The 24659-nt window shown below is 35.5% G+C and overlaps 1 protein-coding gene across 3 annotated transcripts in view; it reads right to left on the bottom strand.

Moving 5' to 3' along the window:
- Positions 1 to 24659, bottom strand: part of USP6NL (USP6 N-terminal like) — a 146683-nt gene that overhangs the window by 109329 nt on the left and 12695 nt on the right. For 2 of the 3 annotated variants that reach the window (XM_039478962.2, XM_074405040.1), the window contains exon 2: positions 22970 to 23056. In XM_039478962.2, the coding sequence (XP_039334896.2) occupies positions 22970 to 22973 (4 nt within the window). In that variant the 5' untranslated portion in view covers positions 22974 to 23056. The other variant, XM_074405041.1, reaches the window with a different exon arrangement.

The raw sequence follows: 24659 nt of genomic DNA, 5'->3' as shown, positions 1-24659 counted from the left end.
CCTGGGTAACGAGCGAAACTCCATCTCAAAAAAAAAAAAAAATTCTAACTGTAAAGGTCAAACTACATAAATCTGACATTTTCAAACAGATTGAGATTAAATTAGCTAATTTATGTTCTCCTGAAATAGTAAAAGCAGTATTTTCTTTAAATACCTATTTGTTAGAATCCTGCTATTCTGAGATGGAAATGTAGGTTTCTGTTTCAGAAGGGGAGCAGAAATAAAGTAGAAGGCAGGAGGTAAATGACTGTAAAGTATCCTAAATAATACTGCCACATTGTCAAAGGTAAATGACAAAACTCCCTGCTTTTTGAGATGCATGTCTGTTCAGTCACTTAAATACCACATTCTTCCATAAAATGAAAAGAAAAAAAAAAAAAAAGACAAGAAGATGTCTAAGATTTCTTTCAGCTCTTTATATGGTTGACTATTTTGTGTATCACAATTCATATTATCATGATAAATCATTTTACTTAAGACTTATGGAATCTCATAAGCTTTACTTTAAAACACAGATTATATCACATTAAAGAAAAATCTAATCTACATTTTATGTCATCTGCGTTATATGTACACTCTTCAAATCATAAAAAGAATGCTTAATACATCTTACATGTGAAAAGGCTGATACACAAATTTATCAACTGATTTTAAACCACAGATTAGTGAAATTGCCAATATAATCAACTGAGTTGATGGCCTGTGTTTTTTGAAAATCAATTCCTAATTATCATTTTAGAAACTATTTTAAATGCTTAAAAAGTAAAATATAAAAGTATATCTTCAAAGATGTATCTAAATTAGCCATTTAAGATCTATAAATAAGACATGCAATTTTAAAATGTTTTCAAAAATGTATTTCAGCAGTCTAGACACAAGCTATAAATACAGGACTGTTCTTAATATAAACAGCATTAAGCATATAATCACAAACAGAAGCAATTATTCACTAAAAAGACAATAAAATATACTATTCATTGGCTAAATTCATATTTATAGCTATTATTTTATCAGCTATTCACACAAATAAAAACCATCTAGTTCTTATGTTGTGCCATAGGCAGAATCCTAGCTTGTTCTCTTCTGACATCTGCTATGAATATTTATATTTTAAAATTAAAAGAAATGAGAATTATAAAAATTATTCTTCTACCTCCAAAATACATTATGCCAGAGTATCTTCACAATGTGAAAAGTACTACGACAGCAGCAATGCAATAACCTCCCCTTACTCTCTCTACCTCTTAATAATATACGCCTAATTTTTGTTCAAAAACAGTAACAATGAGGCTTGTTAACAATCATGCCATTACCTGACCCTTTTCAGATATCGCCATATATCAGAAATGCAAAAGCATATATGGAAACTCAAAACCCCTTTTTATAGCACATCCTTAGGTCGATACTTAGCAAAATCTGAGTGCCTTTAAAGTGTTTGATTGTTCATTCTGCTAATGATCCTACCTTCCTTCACTGTGGCTGCTTTTTGCCTTGATGGTGTCACCAGCTCCTTTACAATCTGCAAGACTTGAATCATTGCTAGTTAACAAGCCAAAGACTCCAGCTGCTTCCTCTAGAAATCCAACAGGTTTCATCACCAGAAGCTCATTTCTGCTTTCCGAAAGCTCAAGCACGAACACAGTTCAACTTCAGATAAATGAATGCTTTGCCTAGCTATCCATGAAGGCTCTGAAGCAGTTAATAAGAAATAACGAAAGGACAGGCTGTATCTTCTTGAAATGATGAATTCAAAGTGATTTCAGCACATGTGAAAGACCCATCATCAAAGTCCAAAATGTATTACTTTGCACAGCCTTAACTAGTTATAACAAAACAAAACAAAACAAAATGTGGGTAATCTTCTGTAAATCACTAAGTGAAAACATTTCCTCACAAAAGCCATGACAGGAAAAATAAAGTGCTCTGCTATAAATTCTCACATAGTGCATCACAGATGCTATGTGCAAGTTAAGTAGTCAACCAAAATACCCTGCACTGTCGAAAGCCTTAATACTTTTTTCCAATTTCTCAAAAACCTTATATTTGAAACGGAAAATAAAATGTAGATAAAAATAAAATCTATCTTGCTAACTCTAAGCTCCCAGATTTGCATAAAAGATATGGTGCCTCAAAAATATCCTATAGATTCCTTGTCCTCCTCCTCACATATACACCTCTGACATCCCAGTCCATGAATAGAAGTCTAAATTCACATGCACACTAGAAATTCCTTTAAGAGTCTATAAAGTCAATGGTCTCAACATCCAGTGCCATGGACCAGGTAATTTCAAAACAAGTATAACCACTGCTCCTATCACATTATTTTTAACAGCCAAGTTGTAACAAATACTGAGTTAATATTTAACACCTTTGTTATATGTTCTATTAATCACATAGCAGCCCTTCTCAAACCTATAGTGTTAACTCAAAGAGAAAAATGACATTCAGGTGAACGTGGCTAAACGTTATGTTTATTAAAGTGATTCTCCATCAGCAATTTGTTCCTCTTACTGTACTGCCAATTTTCCTCTCCTATTTTTCTTTCCTTCCCAGGAATTATTTTGCCATTTTTAACATATCATAAAATATTAGATCCCAGAGCAAATCAGAGGCAGGTTCTTTGGCGTTCAGAGAGTTAAAAGTTTATTATTTTCTCATTTTTCAGCTGGACAACAGAGCACAGTGAATCAATCAAGGTTAGGAGCAAAGGAATCCAAAAACTCAAGTCTTCTGCTTTCTCTCCAACAAGTGCCCTCTGCAAAAATGTATAGTTTTAAAATTCAAGGTGAAGTTTTCAGCTCTTCAGACATGACGTGCTACAACATGTATATATATATATCACCCATAATGTATGCTCCATATGCGTGTTAGGTTCAGAAATCAGTGCTCCAAGCCAGGATAGTGAGAAAATACTTGGAAATAGAGGATGAAACAGAACCACTCTCCTAACTCCCTGTCATTAAAGAACGTGTTTGTCCTCACAAAGTAAATCGAAGTAAGAGTTCAGGTGGGTCAAAGACCAAGTTTTAAACCTCAAGTCAAAACTGTGATCTTGAATGAATCCCTCTGCAGACACTGATTTAAACAAATAAAGGTGGAACATATTGGTTCACTACTGTCAATGCTTAGCTTCTGCTAAGCAATCAATAGCTTTTTCTTCTTTCTCTCCTTATTTTTCATCACACATTGCATCAGTAAAAATATCTGACAACATACTCTGATATATGTAACTGAGCTGAACTCTTTAAAATGCCAAAGTCATAGATGACAAAGACAGACTGTAGATTCTCCTCTACAGATTAGAGGAGAATCGAGTCAGTATGACAATATGCAACAGAGAATCCCAGATTAGATAGTGGGCCAGAAAGGGCTGAGGGAAAATATGGGACATTTGGGGAGAAGTGGTGAAATCTGAATATAATCTATAAATTTATCAGTTAATTTCAAGACTATGACCAATACACTGTAGTTATGTAACAGAACATCTTGGATTTTAGGATATATACTTTGAAGTATTTAAGGGTAAATACTTCAACTCATACTCTAATACTTCAGAAAAAAAAAGGTAATAATATTAACACGGGATGAGAAAACCAATGTCATAAAATGTTAACATGGGAAATTCGAGTAAAAGAATAGAATTGTCTATGCTATTCTTGCAACACTTTCCTAAGTCAGAAATTATTTCAGAACGAAAAATTAGATCCTGACTCACTCACTCTCTGGAATGTATCCAGAAGAGGCATGATAGAGCAGTGGGACAACACAGGTGGGGTCTTCTCACTTCAATATTATGTCCCCACTGGTCAATTCCCTCCATGCCATGGTCTAAATGTCTAAGTTCCTCCAAAATTCTTGTATTACACCCAACAACCCCCAAGGTGATGGTACCATGAAGCAGGGCCTTTGAGGGGTGATGAAATCATGGGGGCAGAGCTTTCATTAATGAGCTTAGTGCCCTTACAAGAGATACCCCAGAGACCTATCTTGCCTTTCCATCATGTGAGGAGAAGCTAGAAGGCGCCATGAATGAACCAGAAAGTAGGCCCTCACAGACATTAAATCTGCAAGTACCTTGATCTTGGACTTCCCAGCCTCCAGAACTGTAAGAAATAAATTTATATTTTTTGTAAGCTATCCAGCTTATGATATTTTGTTACGGCAGCCCACATAGAATAACACAAATGCTACAACCCATTGGTTAATTTGACTATAACTTCATAATAAGTCCTGATATCTGACAGAGAAAATCCTCCCTCTCTGATAGTATTTAGAAATGTCCTAGCTATTTTTGGCCCTTCACCTTTCCATCCTTTCCATATAAAATGTAAAATTATCTAATAAGTTCCCTGGTAAGCCTGACTGAGATTTGATTTGAATTTCATTGGTCTATATGTCAACTAGGGAGAAATGATATTTTTCTGATACAAAGTTTTTCTGTGCAAAAACATGGTATATTTCTATATTTCTAGGTCCTCCTAACATCCTCTTTAAAAAATATATAATTTACCATAGAATTCTTATATGTCTTTCATTAGATTTGTTTCTATTTATTTTTTCTGATATGATTAAAAACAGTCTCTAATTAGGTTTTCACTGCTGATACTTAAGCATGCAACTAACTTCTGTACATATGTTTAATTATTATTTTTGAGACACAGTCTCCCTCTGTCACTCAAGCTGGAGTGCAATGACACGATCTCGGCTCACTGCAATCTCCACCTTCTGCATTCAAGCAATACTGCCTCAGCCTCTTGAGTAGCTGAGATTACAGGCACCCACCACCACGCCTGACTAATTTTTGTATTTTTAGTAGTGACAGGGTTTCACCATGTTGGCCAGGCTGGTCTCAAATTCCTGACCTAAGTGATCCACCTGCCTTGGTCCCCCAGACTGCTGTGATTACAGGAGTGAGCCACGACTCCTGGCCTCATACCTTAGTTTTATATGTAGCTACACTGTTAACATCTTCCTTATTTCTAACAATTTATCTGTAAATTCTTCTGGTTTTCTCTACCTAAATAATAACATCATCTGTATTTTTTTTTCTTTTGCTGAGACAGTCTCACATTTTTATATTTTTCATAGAGACAAGGTTTCATTGTTGCCCCGAGACTGGTCTCAAGCTCCTGAGCTCAAGCAATCCGCCCACCTCAGGCTTCCAAAGTGCTGGGATTATAAGCATGAACCACCACACGCAACCTCATCTGTAATTTATGAAGAATTCATTTCCTCCTTCCAATCCTTATACCTGTAATTTCTTTTTCTTGTTTTACTTCACTGGCTAAGACCATCAATACAATCTTTATTTAATACAAGTGGTTCTAACCAGCACACTTTTCTACTTTTTCCATTTTAAAGGGATGCTTTCAACATTTTCCAATTTAAGATGATGCTTGCTTTCAGCCTTTTATAGATACTCTTTATCAGTCTACTCAAGAGGCTGAGGCGGAAGGAACCCTTGAGCCCATGACTCTGAGGCTGCAATGAGCTATGACTGCACCACTGCACTCCAGCTCTAGCCTGGGCAACAGACTGAGCCCCCATATCTAAAAAAAATTAAAACTATTTTTAAAAATTTTTAAAGAATTCAGATATAGATACTCTTTATCAGGTTAGGGAAATTCCCTTCCATCCCTGACTTAGAAAGTGATTTGAGAATGTTATTTTTAAATGTCAATACTTACATGAAAATATCATCCTTTGTAACTACAGAATTTAAGACTTACAATAAAAACCTTTCTATTTTGACTTAAAAACATGAGGTATCAGTTTATCTCATTTTATTAAGTACTTGCTAAGTACATGCAGTGATGTGCTACATTTCATTTGTACCAGCTTGCTGGTAGCCTGAAGTTTTAAAATTGGCTGTGGTGGGTGTTTTTATACTACAGAAATTAGCAAACACTACAGTCACGGTTTTCTCCCTCCCACACTACCCAGTGGCTGGTTGTTAAACATTTACCAACACAATAATGGGGGTGGGGGAAAAAAATTGAAGATGCTATAAGTAATATTTACATTCATTCAACAAGCATTCATTACTTTGTGCTAGGTAGGCACTGGGAATTACAAACTTTAGACGCTCATAACCAAGAAGAATGTGCTAAGTGACAAAGCAGCGCTAAAATCAATTTTGAGTTGGCAGGGCAGGTTTCAACAGAGAATGAGGGATGTAAAATAAGAATACCATATGGAAAAAATATTTCAAACCACAAATTGATAATCGCTCCCCTGTCTAAAAACAGTAATGGCTTTCCATTTGTACACAGATAAGTCTATAAATTCCTTAGCATAGAATGTGGCCTCATTTATAATTTGGTGCCCAATCTATCACTGCAGGCATGATTCCTGAAGTTTCTTGCCAGTGCTACTTCAATTATATGCAGTAGGTACATGACACTCCTCCACTCCCTAAATGCAGCATTGCCTTCGTATATACCATGCCCTCTGCCTACGGGAACTTCCCCATTTTGTCTACTCAGACTTTCAACATCTAATTTTTGTCATCTCCTTACAGAAATATTCTCAATCTTCTCAGGGCATTAATTAGCTATTCCTCTCTCCTCATAGCTACAACACCCTATACATACCTAAATCTATCAGAACATTATCCCAATGAATTTCAGCTATTTACAAGTAACTTTCCTGACCCAGACGATGTCCCTCATGGGGGACAGTCTTAGATGTACAGTCTGCAAATATTTTACATAAAAGCTAGACAGTAAATGTTTTCTACTTTGTGAGCCATATGGTCATTGCTGTAACTACTCAACTCTGCTACTGTGTAATACACACAGACAATACACATATGAGTTTGTGTCCAAATATGGCCCACAGGCTGTAGTTTGCAGACCACAAACTACCAGTGGGGGGTGGGGGGAGGCAATGTCTAGAGACACTTTTGATTGTCACAGCAGGAGGTGGGGGTACTATGGCATCTAGTGCACAGAAGCCAAAGATGCTACTTAACATCCTACAATTTACAGAATGGCCTCCACAAGAATTATCTAGACCCAAGTCAGTAGTGTAAGTTGACAAACCCTGCCCCAGGCTATGTCCCTCATGGATAGTAACCCTGTCCTGAGTAACATTTGAAGCTTTATTATAGCTTTAGGCTCACTGTTATTTAATAAAGGTTATTTAATAAAGGTTTATATCAATAAATAGAATTTCTAAAAATTTGCTATCAGACAAATCAAAATCATGATCTCCATTTTTGCAAAAATAATCAAAAGCCTTAACGTTTTGCATCCTATCCAAACAGTAAAATTATGACAGTAACTTTATATTAACAAATATAGTCATGCACACAAATTTAGTTACAAGGATATTTGCAATGTGTATTGTTTATAGTTGCAAAAAAAAGGAAAAAATTGAAATGTCTGACGAGAACTTAATAAAGTCTCAGTGAGTGTACACCATGGAATACTACATGTCATTTTTAAAAAATTATACTCTAGACAAGTGGTTCTCAATCTACAGTGAAATCACCTGGAGAGTTTCAAAGAGTACTGATGCCTGAACCCATCCACAGGGACTCTGACTTCACTGTTCAAGGGAGCAGCCTGGACATCACAAAGTTTAAAAGCTCCCCTAAATGATCCTAACCTTCAACCATGGTGAAGAACCACCATTCTAGAAGAATGACATAGAAAAAGCTAACTATAAATGAATATGTAAACATGAAAGGTATGAAATATTATAATTTCACTCTTGTCACATGAATGGATCAATGGAAGGATGAATGGATAAATGATGAATGAATAGATGACAGATGGATGGATGATGGATGGGTGGGTGGCTGGGTGGAGGAGGCACACAAAAGAAAAATATCAAAATCTTGTTTGGCCCCAAATATAAAAGGACAAGAGAACTGGTATTCTAAAGCAAAATTATACTACTATTCACAGGAAATAATGTTATAAGTAATTCAAACCAACACCCTAGAATCTTAAGGAATTACAATACAAACCAATAGGTCTCTATTTTCTTCTTTTTGTTAATACACATCTTTAATAGTTTTTATAATAATAATTTGTGTTCACTATAGAAAAGTAAGAATCTAAAACTAAGCCAAAAGAAAATAAAAATGTCTCTTAGGTCCCACCTACAGAGATAAGCACTACCAACAATCTTTTAAACTTACTGTGAACTTTTTGGTTACTGATTTCAAAGAAATGAGGTACTATTATGCATATTCTTTTGGAACTAATGTGTTTTCACACTTTCATATGTGTCATCAACATCATTTTTATGCAATAAACACAGACAAGAATATTTGCACTGCACTCTAAGCCTACAAATTCTTTTGATCATATGAATAACAACCCAGCATCTTTTCATTCTTGGCAATGATTCAGCTTTTTTTAACCCACTTTTCAGAAAACTTTTTTGGCCTTCCTGGAAATACATTTCAGAATTGAACTACTGTCATCCTTTTCAGAACATGTAGATAAATGAGATGAAAAAAATGTGAGAAATTATTTTACTGTGACAAACATAATCTGTAAATATTCAAGATGTCCACTGGCCTGAAAATATAAAAAAGACTGTAGGATATTAAACTATAAACCATTTCTGACCCTTCTCTCTTTTTTGGGTTGGGAAATCAGTTAATAGACTTCATTTCTTTGTCATTCTACTTAAGTTTTTTGTTTTTTTTTTTTTTGTTTTTGGTTGTTTTTATTTTTTTGAGACGGAGTCTTTCTCTGTCACCCATGCTGAAGTGCCGTGGCTCAATCTCAGCTGACTGCAACCTCCGCTTCCCAGGTTCAAGCGATTCAACCTGCCTCAGCCTCCCCAGTAGCTGGGATTACAGGCACCTGCTATCATGCCTAATTTTTTTTTTTTTTTTTTTTTTTTTTGAAATAGACTCTTGCTCTGTCACCCAGGCTGGAGTACAGCAGCTGGATCTCAGCGCACTGCAAGCTCCGTCTCCCAGGTTCAAGCGATTCTCCTGTCTCAGCCTCCTGAGTAGCTGGGATTATAGGCACATGCCACCACACCCAGCTCATTTTTTATTTTTAGCAGAGATGGAGTTTCACCATTTTGATCAGGCTAGCCTCCAACTCCTGACCTTGTGATCCACCGACCTCGACCTCCCAAAGTGCTGGGATTACAGGCATGAACCACTGCACCCGGCACTTTCTTTTTTTTTAATGGAGTTTCCCTCTTGTCACCCTGGCTGGAGTGCAGTGGCACCATCTCAGCTCACTGCAACCTCCACCTCCCAGGTTCAAGTGATTCTCCCACCTCAGCCTCCCAAGTAGCTGGGATTACAGGTGCCCATCACCACGCCTGGATAATTTTTTGTATTTTTAGTAGAGATGGAGTTTTGCCATGTTGGGCAGGCTGCTCTCAAACTCCAGCCCTCAGGTGATCCACCCATCTTGGCCTCCCAAAGTGCTGGGATTACAGGTGTGGGCCACCTCACCAGCTTCTACTTAAGTTTTAAAGGCAGAAAAACATAGTCACTTCATTCTATAATGTAGAAAATCAACCACTACAAACTTCTACAATATAAAATACAGCACATTACAAAAAAATAAAAATTCGTTGACAACTTGAAATTGTCACATGTGGAAAGAGCCACAGAATATGTGTTTGTGGACGACAACATTATCCTTCTCTCACATAATCTCAAAGCAAATTATATGATAGTAACTGTTTATGAACAGAAGTGTTTGCATTAATAGAATTAAGTTAGCAATTCTTTGAAAAGCAGTCTTTAAAAACATTTTATTAGATGACAATTCATTTCGCTCATACAGAGCAGTCAAGAAATTTCTCAACTCTATAGCTCAGTGGACAGTGGACACTATCATAAACATGTATAAAGCTTCACAAACATGGGAAATAAAAATACATTATTCTACTTTATCTTCACAATGAGAAAATGTATTTTAAAGGCAATAAAATCCGGTTCATTCATATAAGATTTCGTATGTATCTAGTGCGTAAGAGGTACCATGCCAATTTCTGTTTTACAGGAGTAATCAACCTCCTTCCATTCTACAAAGACAATCTGACATTAAATAATTACAAAATTAATTCTTAAATTATAATTGAGATGGCTCTTGCAAGTAGTAGATGACGGAGAGTTGTGCCCTTAAGTGGAAAAACAGTATGAATTAAAGGCAATACACAATACCCTATAACTGAACACACTTTAATTTCCACATTACATTTTGAATTTTTTAAGGAAGCCTATCTTTGTGTAAAACAAGCAAAGCCACATGCAAATGGACACACAAATACGGAAGGAAAGAGATTGTTTAGTCATAATAATGAAATTTAAATATGATTTCATTTTGAAAATCAAAAATTCAAGGAAACAGAGCATTCAATCAATCTGGACCTACTCTACATTCCAACAAAACTATCAAATAACATTATTAGTTTTAAAAAAATTCATGATTGGACGGGCACAGTGGCTCATGCCTGTAATCCCAGCACTTTGGGAGGCTGAGATGGACAGATCATCTGAGGTCAGGAGTTCAAGACTAGCCTGTCCAACATAGCAAAACCCTGTCTCTACTAAAAATACAAAAATTAGCCAGTGTGGTGGCAGATGCCTGTAATCCCAGCTACTCGGGAGGCTAAGCTAAGTCAAATAAGCCAGTTACAAAAATAACATACCAAATGATTCCACTAACATGAAGTACCTAGAGTAGTCAGAGGCCAGGAAGAGGAAGAAATAAGAGAGTAAATGTTTCATGGATACAGAGCCCCCAGTTTTTCAAAATGAAAAGAGGTGAGGAGATTAAGGTTGCACAATAATATGAATGTGCTTAACACTACTGAACTACATACTTAAAAATGGCTAAGATAGCAAATGGTATGTGATGTATATTTTACCACAATGTTTGTTTTTGAGACAGTTTTGCTCTTTCGCCCAAGCTGGAATGCGGTGGCGTGATCTCAGCTCACTGCAACCTCTGCCTTCTGGTTTCAAGCAATTCTCCTGCCTCAGCTTCCCAAGTAGCTGGGACTACAGGCACCTGCCACCATGCCCAGCTAATTTTTGTACTTTCAGTAGAGACAGAGTTTCACCATGTTGGCCAAGCTGGTCTTGAACTGCTGACCTGATCAGTCCGCCTCGGCCTCCCAAAGTTCTGGGATTACAGGCATGAGCCAGCACACCCAGCCCTTTACCATAAGTTTTTTAAGTTATCTTGTCTAGAAATCAAATAATATAATGGATAGCAACTATGTAATGTCATTTTGAGCCTACTAGGCTAGTCATGGTGAAGCTAATATCCTTATATACAATTAGCAGAGTAACTGTAAATAGGTGCAATCTTTTTCAGACAGGCAAATGAATTAGGCATAAAAAGTTCAACATTATACATCTAACCTATGAAATTAACTCTAGTTTAATGAAAAAAGGGTAAATTCATCAGTGATACTCATTCTGTAAATATATTTTTTTTAACTGAACCATCTTAAATGATCAAAAAAAAAAAAAAAAAAGGAAATAGTGGGGCCAGGTGCGGTGGCTCATTCCTGTAATCCCAGCACTCTGGGAGGCTGAGGTGGGTGGATCACAAGATCAGGAGTTCAAGACCAACCTGGCCAACAAGGTGAAACCCTGTCTCTACTAAAAATATAGAAATAAGCCGGGCATAGTGGCACGTGCCTGTAATTCCAGCTACTCAGGAGGCCAAGACAGGATAATCACTTAAACCAGGGAGGTAGAGGCTGCATGAGCCAAGATCACACCACTGTACTCCAGCCTCGACAACAGAGCAAGGCTCCGTCTCAAGCCAAAAAAAAAAAAAAGAAAGAAAACGATAATAAGTTACAAGGCATCATTATCTTTAAGGAATATAATTGTGAATTCTAACCATGAAAACAATTACCAAAATCTGTTTTAAATACAATTCAATGTTAGAAATCAAAATATAAAATTGCACATATACTATGACTATAATTATATAAAAATATATAATATCTAAACAATACTAGAAGTTCATAGGCAGAAATGTAAATGGCTTCTGTGAGGTTACCAGTAATCTTTTTCCCCCATTTAAAAAATATATTTATTTTAATGTTGTGATGGTTAACAACAAGAAAAGGGGGTTGTGGAAAATGAAGAAAATAGATTAGTTTAAATGAAATTAGATAAAAGTATAAATAGAGGCAAGAGGGGAGGGTTTACCTAAACCAAACTTACAATCTCCTCTAACCCACCTATTCTCCTAATACCAAACTTTCCCTAATTTCTTAATCTCAGTCTCAATCTCTCAATGTTGGGTCTTCACATACATAGCTCTCTGTTTAGAACATTCTCCTCTTACTCTTCACTAAGTCTCAGCTGGAAGATTTCCTTAAAGTTGTCCTCCCAATCTCTCCGTGAAGACAGATTCCCTTGCTCCTGCAGGAGCAAGGACTTTCTAAATGTGTCATTTTTTGTTAGTAAGACTATACTCTGCGGAATGTCTGTCTTTCCCACCAGTTCTATGCTCTACAGGCTAAGGGCCATGTCTGCCTTGTTCTTGGCTGTATCATCAGAGACCACCACAGAAGCAGCACATACGTAGAGGCTCAGTAAGTATATGAAAATTAAAACATAATTATTATTTATTCAAAATGATAATTCTCTTCCTTATAAAATCAAAGATTCAAACCCCATGACCCTTAAAATATTTTAAGAATTAATTTCTAGTATCATATGTCTCAAAGTCGTCTAACTTTGAATCTGAGTTTCCTATCCTTTGTAATATTCCAAGTTAATCTTCCAGCTTTCACCATACCTTGCAATTATTAAACTTTTAACAGTCATAACTATAAGTATCCTGACATTTCATATTAAAATCTAATATGACCCATCAATCTCTACAGCCTAATGAGAATCAGTCTTGAAATGTTCATTTATTCTATTTTTGGCTAACGAAAATTTATCCAAAGAGGCACCAAGTTATGAGAACAGCGAATCTTTAGTGAAGCAATCTCAATTTATATATGAATAGCTATAGCTGTTTTATTGTTATAAAACAATTAAATTCAATACTGCTATGCTTTATACCTTCATAGCATTTGTTTAGTAGCATCTTGAGATTTTATTAAGATAATTCAAAACAGGAATTCTGCTAAAAAGGATCTCTTGATAAAAGCCAAAGGTTTTCTCATTTCAAGGCCATCTCATATTCTGGAAAATATTTCATTATCATTTTTTTCTCAAGCCTTTGTAATAAAAGTAAAATAGAAACCAGTAAAGCAGAACAATAAATCCTATACTTATGTAAGACATTTGAATACTATTTCAGTTCAAGTAGAAACGGGGAATTTTTCTACTCAACAGCTAAACGTGAAGGAAGTCTAGAGATCACCAAGCAGTCTTCCATTCTCTTCAAGGCAGGCTTCCTGACAGAATGTCCCCTAACCAGTCACACCTGTTAGGTCAGATCCCATTACAGGAACCCTCCATCATCCATCATGTGAGAAATAGTCTATAAAACAATTGGTCTGTTGTCTTCAAGAACATCAATATCACAAATGATAAAGAAAATCTGAGGAATTATTCCAGATTAGAGGAGATTAAAGAGACTGGATGACTAAAGGCAACGTGGGAGTACTCAGCTCAATCCTGCAATGGAGGAGCAAAACACTGTAAAGCACATCATTGGGAAAACTGTCAACAATGGACTAAGGATCATATATGATAAGTCTAATTTATCTATGTGATCATTTTACTGTGGTTATGCAAGAGAATGGCATTGTTTTTCAGAACTACATACTGAGGTACAAATGGGAAAAGGAGCATGATACATGCAACATATTCTCAAATTGTTCAAAATTAAATCAGTGATACGTATTTTTAAATACACTTTCAGAAATAATATTTTAAAATAAAAAATTGATCCTACTGAAACAATAAAGTTGGACTGGCTGGCAAGGAGTAGATGTAAGAATTTCATCTGCTGAGAAGAGGTACACACTAATGAAAGAAAAAAATAACAAAGGAAAACTTCATAGATCCAGACGTCGTTATTTTCCATCAGAATGTAGCTCAGCACTGAGCTAGAAAAGCGTATCTTTTCAGTTAGAATAAAATTTCTGGTGTTTAACAATTTTTACATCACATTGTAGGGGAAAAGAGTAATGACTCCATTTTTATAATACAAATCAAACATTTTTAAGTAGCTTTTGTTTTTAAGCACAGAGATACTACTAAGGAATCATGTGAGAATCAAATTCCTTTTAACAAAGTCAGTTTGGATACTCAGATAGTCGAATTAGAGTTTTTCTCTTGTTCTGTGCAAAGTCCCCCATGTATAGACGTAATATAATACAAAGCACAAAATATAGTACAAAGTAAGGTCTCACTAAGATTGATTTTTTAAAAATCAAAATGGCCCTATTGCCCCCTGTACGGAAACCTGGAAAAGATAATGGCAATGGAGAAGCACCTTTCCTTATCCAGAGGAGAAACTCTAACAGCAGTCAAGATTTCCCCTTAACAGTAAAGCAAGCCTGCTTTATATAGCTTCTAGGTCACTTCTATCACCAGAAACATTTTTCATAATGAAGTACTCCAACAAAATACATCCTAGTAGTCAATTAAAGTGGCCTGAATTAACCACTGAGCATGTAAATTTCTGTTAGTTAAAACAACATATTTAAGCAGCTTTGAAAATTAAATTCAAACTCTGTTGAAACATAATTATCAAAAGTAAACAGTCTGCAATGCTCTTCCAACGCTGGCAATAGCTGGTTCCTCCTCTTCTACTCCAGAACACCTCACACATCACCTACAACTACATACCATAGAAAGGCAATAATATAAAATTGTTACCAAAGGAAAACAAATAAGACTATTATAATTTACATACAAACTAAATACATACAAACCTGTTACCTTTTACAAATTTCTCTTAAGTTATAATCAAGCAAATATACTCTCCCTTACCTTGCAACTACTAGAACATAACAAGGTTAACAAGGTCAAACATAGTGCTTTACTGTACAGTGTCCAAATCTTTACTAACGCATCCTATAAATTCCATTTCTATTCCATTCTTCTAACATCTAAAACAGGCGACTGTATTTTTAAAAAGACATGTTGACTCCAAATGTCCCACGATATAAATATTAATGAATATCTATTAGTCTGACTATAATCTTTTTATATTTTATTGTTTAAAGTTTAACACCTGAATGCTACCAATGTGTGAGAGCGAAATTAACCCGGTGCCTCTCCAGGGTACGAAAACAATGCCAGGGGAAGTCAGTTTCTGAATTCAGAGGGAAAAGACAGCACTCTACTACCAACTGCCTGCACAATGGCCACTATCTCTAAACATAAATAAGAATAACCCATAGGAGAAGTTTTCATTTTCACTTGACCTCCTAACTTCTGGGCCACATTCATGATACAAACATACACAGCATTTCAGTTTTAAAAAAGAATTTATGGCTCCGTGCTTAAAAGTAGGAGTGGGAGACTGGGATAAGGGGAGGAACTGGGAAGACATTTTCACTCCATTTCTGCTCTATTTCTGACCTTTCTAACCTATAGCTTTAAAGAGAAGCTGAAAAGAATTATTTTCACAGTCACCTCATCTATCTAAAAAAAAAAAAAAAAAAAAAAGTCATACCAAAATACTATTTTAGATCAATTTTGGTGAAGAGAGAAAGAGGCTTGAAAGTTTCTAATATCAATTTCACACTCCAGGAAATGAGATTTCTATACAATGCCACCCATCACATACAATGATAGTCTCAAATTCCCTTAGTAGAAGATGTCTATTTGTGTTTAATGCAAAAAATGAGAATAAAGTATGCCAACTGTCCAGCTACTATTGTAAAAACCGGATATTAATTATGTGGAATTTTATTCAGACAATATAACAAATATCACTAAGCTGTGCTTTCCACTATGTCTTTTCATAAATATATTAAAAATCATACACATATTTTCATATAGAAATTCAGTTTTGTTCTGGTCTATCATGATCTATTAAAAAAAAAGAAATAATAAAAAGTTAAAAAAAAAAAAAAAAAAAGAAATCCAGTTTTGGAGAAGTTAATATAAAAGAGATATAGATTTTTTTTCCCAACCAGTACATCAGTTCTAATAATACAGATTTCAGAATAAAACTGTAAAAATCAAACTCTATTTTCTAAAATTAATGAAAGAGATAACAAGATGAATCAGAGCATTAATTTGAAACATATATTGCCCTCTGAACTCTGGTTGCCAGGAGAACAAGCAGAAGGAAGCAGAGAACACACATCTGCATTTGGAATGATGGTACCTCAGAAAATCCGACTCAAAGCAACACAGTAGGCCCCCAAACCCTGAAAACTGCATTTCTCTTACTTTAGCATGTTTTGTAACTAATAATACAGGCATTCCTTGTTTTCTCCAATAGACATGCTCCTATAAAGCAAAATTGGAAATAAAAATTTCTCAGTGACTTAACATTAAATCTCAGAAGGCTTCCAGATGATCTATCTGGTACCTACATTTACGAATGAGTAAAGGAGGTGTGGGGATAGGGTTAAAGAAGTCAAGCCACTTGTCATACGTAACATGGCTACTAGCAGCAAAGCCAGGGTTCCAACTCAAGTCTCGGGGACTCTGGGAACATGAAGACACCTGCCACTGGAAAACTTGCTGCTTTCAGAATGGAATTCCAAATAGTTCTCTAAAGCACAGAGCACCTTTAAACTATTAAAAGAAGTCATTTGGAGCACACTGGTTTGTGCTGTACTAAAAACATTTAATTAAAGTTGATTAACATATAAAATTTATGTAATACCCTGTAGATCTAAAAACATTTAATGACAAGTCTAAGAAAACTAGATAACTAAATAAATACAGCTTTTGAAGAATAAAAATGTAATAGTAAATACATAATTTGAAATTTTAAGATTTAACTAGTAAAAATAATTTAGGAGCTTTCCTAAGCTTATACTACTATAGTAATTTACATTTATGCTAAAAATTAAATCACTTAATAAAAGGAAAACAGACTTTCACAGAAAATGTTTTGTTCAAACATTTTGATTTCTTTTATAGATAGAGATGTGTGTGAGAGAGGGAAAGGGAAAGGGAGAATCAAATAGACGAAATGTAAATAATTGATAAATCTGACCAAAAGATATATGGGAATTTGGGGTACTATTTTTACAAATTTTCTTGTTATAAGTTTGAAAAAATATCAAAAGAAAATATACAAGAAAAAAACATAAACCATCTCCCAAAAAAATTTTTTAACTGAAATATTAAATATACTCTATAAGAAAGACATTAAATTTGTAATTTCCCATAGTATCAAACAAAGAATTACTCTTTTCATTTTTTTATTTTTTTGAGACAGTCTCACTCTGTCACCCAGGCTAGAGTGCAATGGCTCAATTTCAGCTCACTGCAACCTCCACCTCCCTGGTTCAAGCAATTCTCCTGCCTCAGCTTCCCAAATAGCTGAAATTACAGGTGCCCACCACCATGCCCAGTTAATTTTTTAGTATTTTTAGTTGAGACAGGGTTTCACCATGTTGGCCAGGCTGGTCTCAAACTCCTGACCTCAGGTGATCCGCCCACCTCAGCCTCCCAAAGTGCTGGGATTACAGTCATGAGCCACCAAGCTTGGCCTCAGAATTACTCACTTTTCTACAGGAGGTGGTCAAAAGAAGATAAATTAGCTAAAAGCACAGTATATTCCACTTTAAATGGTATTAATAACAATGAAGTACACTAAACTAAGAAATTAATCACATAAATTTTCTGAGAACCAATTTCTGCCGGCATTCTTCGCCACCTAACTACAGCTGAAGGCTGCCACAGGTCTGATGGTGGTCCCTGTACACTAAATGCCACCACGTCCCCCAGTAACTGTCAGCCACAAAGCCTCCATACATTTCCAAATTACTCTCCTCCATTAAGAATCACTGATCACATGTTCGTTTTAAGAATAACTAATATATTACTAAAGTTGTAAATCTAAATCTAAATTTATGAAACTAAATGAGTTTTAATATAACAAAAGGATACCTGTTAGACTTTGTAAAGGGATTCCTTTTAAGATTCCATTAAATAACAGACATGCTGGTATTTCAAATACAATTCAACTTAAATTTTCTTTTAACTTCTTTTTTTGTTGTTGTTTTTTTTTTGAGATGGAGTTTCGCACTTGTTACCCAGGCTGGAGTGCAATGGCGCGATCTCAGCTCACCGCAACCTCCGCCTCCTGGGTTCAGGCAATTCTCCTGCCTCAGCCTCCTGAGTAGCTGGGATTATAGGCATGCGCCACCATGCCCAGCTAATTTTTTGTATTTTTAGTAGAGACGGGGTTACACCATGTTGACCAGGTTGGTCTTGATCTCTTGACCTTGTGATCCACCCGCCTCGGCCTCCCAAAGTGCTGGGATTACAGGCTTGAGCCACCACGCCCAGCCTAAATTTTCTTTTAACTTCTACCCAACTTCTGAAGCATGCACCTATTCCATAAAACAGTGTATCAATCTAGATAAGCTACCGTCCTAGAGAGAAGTTTTAGCCAGTACTTACGGGAAGTCTTCTGTTACAAGACTCAGAAGAAGCGTTCTACTACCACTGAGCTATTTAGTAATGTATTCACAATTATTTGTAACATTATCTGCTCTAACAAATGTTAAAACAAATTGTTCTTCACTTCGGCATGAACTCTTAGTCCCATTCATTACTGCTCCAGTGAATGAAGATTTTTACTCCTATTCAATTAGAAAACCCCAAGTACACTACAGCCCAAATTACTCACTGCCATTACTCTTACTCAGGTTAATGAGAAACATTTCATATGGAAAAATTATCTCAAAAAACTCATTTCATTATTTAGAACAAAGGGCAGAATCAAACACTCTAATGTAGTAGATTACAACTCCTGGATTATCCAGCAAGAAGAGAAAAACTCTTACAAAGTAAAACTTTCCTGAAGAAAATGAAAAAATATATAGAACATTAAAAGTTTTTAAACAGAGCATATCAGCTAATAAGCGGTTTTTTTGTTTGTTTGTTTCCTTAAAGCTTTGGAAAAGAAAATTAAGTAATACTCTAACTACTTTTGTATTTTGGTGCTTTTTTCACTTAGTTTTCTTTTAGCATATTCTACCAAAATCATCACTATTTTGTGCCTTGTGTACAAACTTCTCTTGTTATCACTGCTATTACGGAGCTTCTTTTCAAATTACAGTCACAGTTTGAATATAACAACTTAATTTCATCTTTGGTACCATCTGAGAAAGACAAAATGGGAAAATCTGATAAATATTAAATATGCAAATACAGAAAAGCAAGAACAATTTATGTACTAAAAATCAAAAGGCTTTTTGTGGATTGTAATAAAGTTAACAATCCACAATGAAATGCACATCATGATAGCATCATACAGTACATTTTCCACAAAATAGATGTTCAGCCTCAGAATTTCATAGCCTATATATCCACCAGAATAAAAGCTGAAAAACACCATAAAGCTTCCAGATGGGGCATTCCAACTACTGTACCAAGAGTTGGCCTGAGATGTTAGAGCCAGGTGCCCCTAAACCCTAAACAGCTTCATCAGTTTATCCCACATGATGTGCAACTATGACCATGTTCCAGCATTTGGTAACAAGGAAAGGCCTAGGAAAGACTGCATAGATGAATCCACCCAGACATACAAATATCCAATCTTTCTTTTAATCTCTAGAAAAATATTGGGGGGAAAAAAGTTAAGCCACCATTCCCACCCAAATCTAAGTTCAGAAATCCTACCTAAACTTCAATTACATGTGTTGCTATTTTCTAGCCTGTACCATGCATCCATAATTTTTTTAAAAAAAATTAAGAACTCTGACACACTTGGTCACAACTTTTTGGAAGACTTACAACCCCCTAGAAACTGCAGCACAAGTTAAATTTCTCTAATACTCCCTAACCTTTGGTATGGTGGTCTACTCAAGAACAATTTCTTTGGCTGGAGAAAATCATCAAATTGGCAAGAAAAAGAAAGGTAACTCACAGTCTGATTCAAAGGGAGCTTGGAAAGAAATGAAAACTAAGAACAAGGCAGGAAAGGGTGAATACTGTCTGTGTAACCAAACTTTCTAATTGCCATCTAACAAAATATCTGCTTGTCAGAGTAATTTTTTCCAGAATGAAATCTCATTAAGTTGCTTCCCTAACTGAAATCCTTTAATAGCTCCTTAAGCCCTATAGGATCAAGTCCAAACTTCCTAGAACGTAAATGACCTGGACCCCGATTTCATTACCTCCACCTTTACAATCCCCCTTCCTATCTCTTAGACTCCAGAATGTTCAATTCCCTAGTAACACCTATGTGGAGTCAAAATACCATGCCTTTCTCACACTGCTCCACCAGCTTGGAATGCTTTGTCTCAGGCCACACTCTACAAATATACTCTTCTCACGGGAACAGCTCCAATTCCACCTAAAAATAATAATAATAAAACACAGAATAATTCCCACATACTAAGGACGTTACTTACAAACACTCAAGGTAGTGTAATATTTATTTAAGACCTATTAAGTGCCATGAACAGTGTTTGGCTCTAGGAATGAAATCATCTTTGCTCCTCAAGGAGTACACAGATTAGAGAAAAATAAAAGCAAATAAGCAGATCATTTGAATACAGCTTAATGGATCCCAGAACAAGGCAGGCAGAGTGCTATGGAGAAGCGGTGCACAGGGCTCACCTCCCATGTAGAGTGCTGTGTGGGTGCCAGATAGTGGTTCTAGAAACTAGCAGACTACTCAGAAGCTGATTTTTTAAAAAGAATCTGAAGTGGGAAGTAAGATGTCAAATTCTCAATGGCATTGTCCTTTCTCTTTAGCTTCCCCTTCTTCACACAAACACAGAGAAATAACAGATGAAACAGACGCACTAGTCACTAAAATGGCATAGATACGCCCCTAACCTCTCTCAGAAATCTAGCAGGAACTTAAAAGTGTGAAGCACACTGAAGGCACAAGGTCAGCTGGACTCAGGGCCCAGAGCAAGACAAAGCGGCAGGAAGTTCCGTCCTGTGGGGTAATTGTAAAAAAAGTTTTCCCTGGGAATCAGGGTCAAGAGGCAGGCCCTGTGCCTAAAGCCAGAGACTTGGGTGGCACTCTTCCTTAACTGTGAAACTAGATTGAAAAGGCTTCTTCTAACTCTGCTGAGGCTACAGCTTATAGGAAGTTGCTGACCTAATGCCAGCTGACTCAGTGACTGAATCTGTGATGTCCCCAACGTCACCAGGGCTCTGACCCACTAACACAGACCTGATTCTGATCTGAGAACTCCAAAGTCAGGCAGAGATAACTGCGAATCTGCTAGACCAGTAGGGAAAAAACAACAGCAAAAATCACAAAAAGAGAGGAGAAGACATAGAAGCAAAACAACTTCCATAAGAATGTGCCTGCAAATTACAGAACATGATGAAAACATCAACAATCACAACATACATTCACTGAAGACAAAATTTTAAAATTATCAAATGATCTGAAAAAGACTTTAAAATAAGCATGTAAAAGATCCACAAAGAGATAAAAGGATAACAGAACAAACCAAGTGCTTCAAGAAGAAATGAAAAAGAATTAGTGGATATAAAGAAGAACCAGTTTAAAAATATTGCATAAACATTGTAATTTAAAGATGAAAATGTTATGTTCAAATACTATTAGTTGCTTGACAAGCCATTCCTCTCCTCTGCCTTCATCCTCGAAGGACTGTGATTTTTTGTGTGTGGGATAAGGAGTATACAAGACACTGTCAATCACATGAAAGGCGCAGGCTACCTGTCTTCAAAAAAACTTGCATCTGTAACAGTGATGCTAACAGAACCCAAAAACTGCAAAGTAGAAGAAGATTACTTTTCAAAAATGTAAGCATTTTTAAGTTAAAATGCTTACCATTTCTTTTAATTTTTGTTAACCCTAATTACCATCTTCACTGGAGTTAGCACTTTATATTAGATAAACATTCTCACAAAATGTCATGATTGGAGATGAAACAACAAAAGCTCTTTCTTAATCTATATTTGAACTCGTCTAGCCACTATCCTCGTTTCTTCAAAGTATACTACTGAAAAAGTATACCACAGAAAAGTCAAAAATCAAAGACCATTCCTTACAATATTGTCCTCAGTAGAAAGCACTCCAAGATTTTACAATAGCAGCCTCATTATAACTATCAACTGCCTAATTATTTGAACTAATGATGAGAAAAGCTGCCCTATTTCATATTAAGGTAAATATAATCAATACAAACATTTAAACTCTAACATTATCTTCAAATAAGGAAATGCTCATTCAATCCCAAAGAGTCCATAATCAGAAATTGTACATCAAACCTCCATACAATCCAAGTGAGAGTAAAATCTCAATTCTTTTCTCACCCTTTAAAAGGAAACAGTTAACACAAAAAAGTAAAATCCAGTGCTCTTGTTCACAAGCAGAAGTGTATAGGAATACACAAAAAATGTTATATATACTATTCCCTTACAACTAGGAAGATAAAAGGATCAAATGTGGTTAAGTCCAGGATAGCCTTGGTTCTTTGTTCTATCAGAGACATTAACAAATTGTTAGGGGTTTTTTCCCCCTTAAATACAATATAATCCATGCTACTCAATGATTAAATTTCACACAATAAAACCTCTACTAATTATGATGAATTGCAATGTTCCCTATTCATATTTCTAAAGAACCATTTTCCAATGGCAAGTCAATAGAAAATCTTAGATAACAGAACTAAATCAGCCAAGGAGCTAATGACCCAGATTTCCTCATCACATGAAACTTCTTAGATTAAATCAAACATCAGAAAGTATCTTTGTCTTACTACAGACAAGTGCAGAGTATTGGGTGGAACCAATTATTCAATCTATGACTACGAGACATAATCCCAATTGATCCAGTAACATGTTTCTATTTTTCTAAGTACGATATTGTAAATGCTCCTGAGATGGCTGAAGGAAAGGATGCAGCACACTTACTCATGACTGGAAATGGCTCTGAATGTTGTCCCAATCAGATATTAATTCAAAATCTGCTGTCCAAGGTTTCTCAGAGGAATACATGTCCTAATCAGGAAACAAAGAGAAAGAAATAGCGTTTTCTATAGGTCAGTATTTAAAATAAAGTTTTCAAAAAGAAAATAAAATCATTTTGTTTCAAAAATGTTCTACTATTTCCAAAAGAACTCTTGTCATCATCTACTAAATATAGATTATTAATTAATCTTTAGAACAACTTCTTTAATTCATATTTTCCTTTTTTGAAATAAGTTACTTCAAATGTAAATGATATGTATTAAGTAATCACCACAAAGAAACTTATTAATAGGTGTCCTTTGTCTTCAACACTATAAACTTTTTCTTCCCCATTCCCTGCTAAGTAACTCACAGGAAGAAAGCACTTCATCTAGGATAAATATAGCCCACATCACACCTGCTGAGTATATTCTGACTGCACATAAATGATTAATATAAGCCATCAAATAAAGATCAGAAAAGTTATTGTTATAGGCTTTCTCTAGTAATGAATATTTTCTTCATTATAAAAGTAATATGGGTTAATTGTTCAGGAAAAAAAAAAGAATAACAAGAAAGGAAACTTCTCTCATAACACATTACCCCTACCCCTACATCTACCCAATCATTTAAGACATATTTCCTTTCAAGCCACTTTCTCTAAGTATTTTTAAAATATACTTAATACTACATATAAAATTTCATACTTGTTCCTTTCCACTTAAGAGTGTACCATAAAACATCAACTTGTGTTAGTATTAATATAAACTTAACCCTTTGCTAAGATTTACATTATAAATCTTCCTCTCTTAATTATTATATTTCTAAAATATTAATATAGGCATAAATATTAATGCTATATTTAAACACAGCCATGGATGCACAAATACCTACCTAAATATAACATATAAAATTCCACAGATAAGATCAGACTCAATACAAAATGTATATTTGTCCTACCTCACATGTAGCTTCCTTCATAAACAAATAAGCTACTTCTTCCAATCACAGTAGGTGACGGTTATTTTCTAATTCAATTAAGAAAACAGTATAGTAATACTAGAGACCTCTGCTTTAGAATCAAAGTTAGGAAAATACTATTTGAAAAAATACTGCTTGTCACATCTATACACTGTACTTGTGTCCTGTAATATACATGAGAAGTATTTCATTTGCAGAATGAAAACAGACTGCATCAGCACTTATATGCCCAGCATGGTCTGCACACTGTAATTAACAGCAGCATAGAATCATAGTGCTGCCACGTAATACCCTGACCCCAGTCCCACATGCTTTCTTCTAAAATGATTTCCATTTCCAAATAACCCAATTATCCCAAAGGAAATGAGAAGTTGTATGGAAAATCTAAAGCATATAACCCACGTTAGTTTCAGAATACAAGATGAAAGTTCCTCACAAGAAATATACTTTCTTGATGGTGTTCAATTGACTCTATTTAGATTTGTCTTCCCACCTCGGAAACTCTGAGGTAGGACATGTGGACCCAGAGCATGCTGACCACTGACAAGGAAAGACAGTCCGTTGTTAAAAATGAGGCAGGATTAAACGTTCACAGATGACCCAGGAGTCCACACAAATTTATAATTGCAGAGTCTAGTCTCTTTGTCCTGGGACTTTTCTCCTTATGTTTACC

The sequence above is a fragment of the Saimiri boliviensis genome, chromosome 8 (assembly GCF_048565385.1).
Source record: "Saimiri boliviensis isolate mSaiBol1 chromosome 8, mSaiBol1.pri, whole genome shotgun sequence".
In the NCBI taxonomy this organism is placed as follows: Eukaryota; Metazoa; Chordata; class Mammalia; order Primates; family Cebidae; genus Saimiri; species Saimiri boliviensis.
The sequence above is the reverse complement of the archived record's forward strand: the minus strand, read 5'-3'. Positions and strand labels throughout refer to the sequence as shown.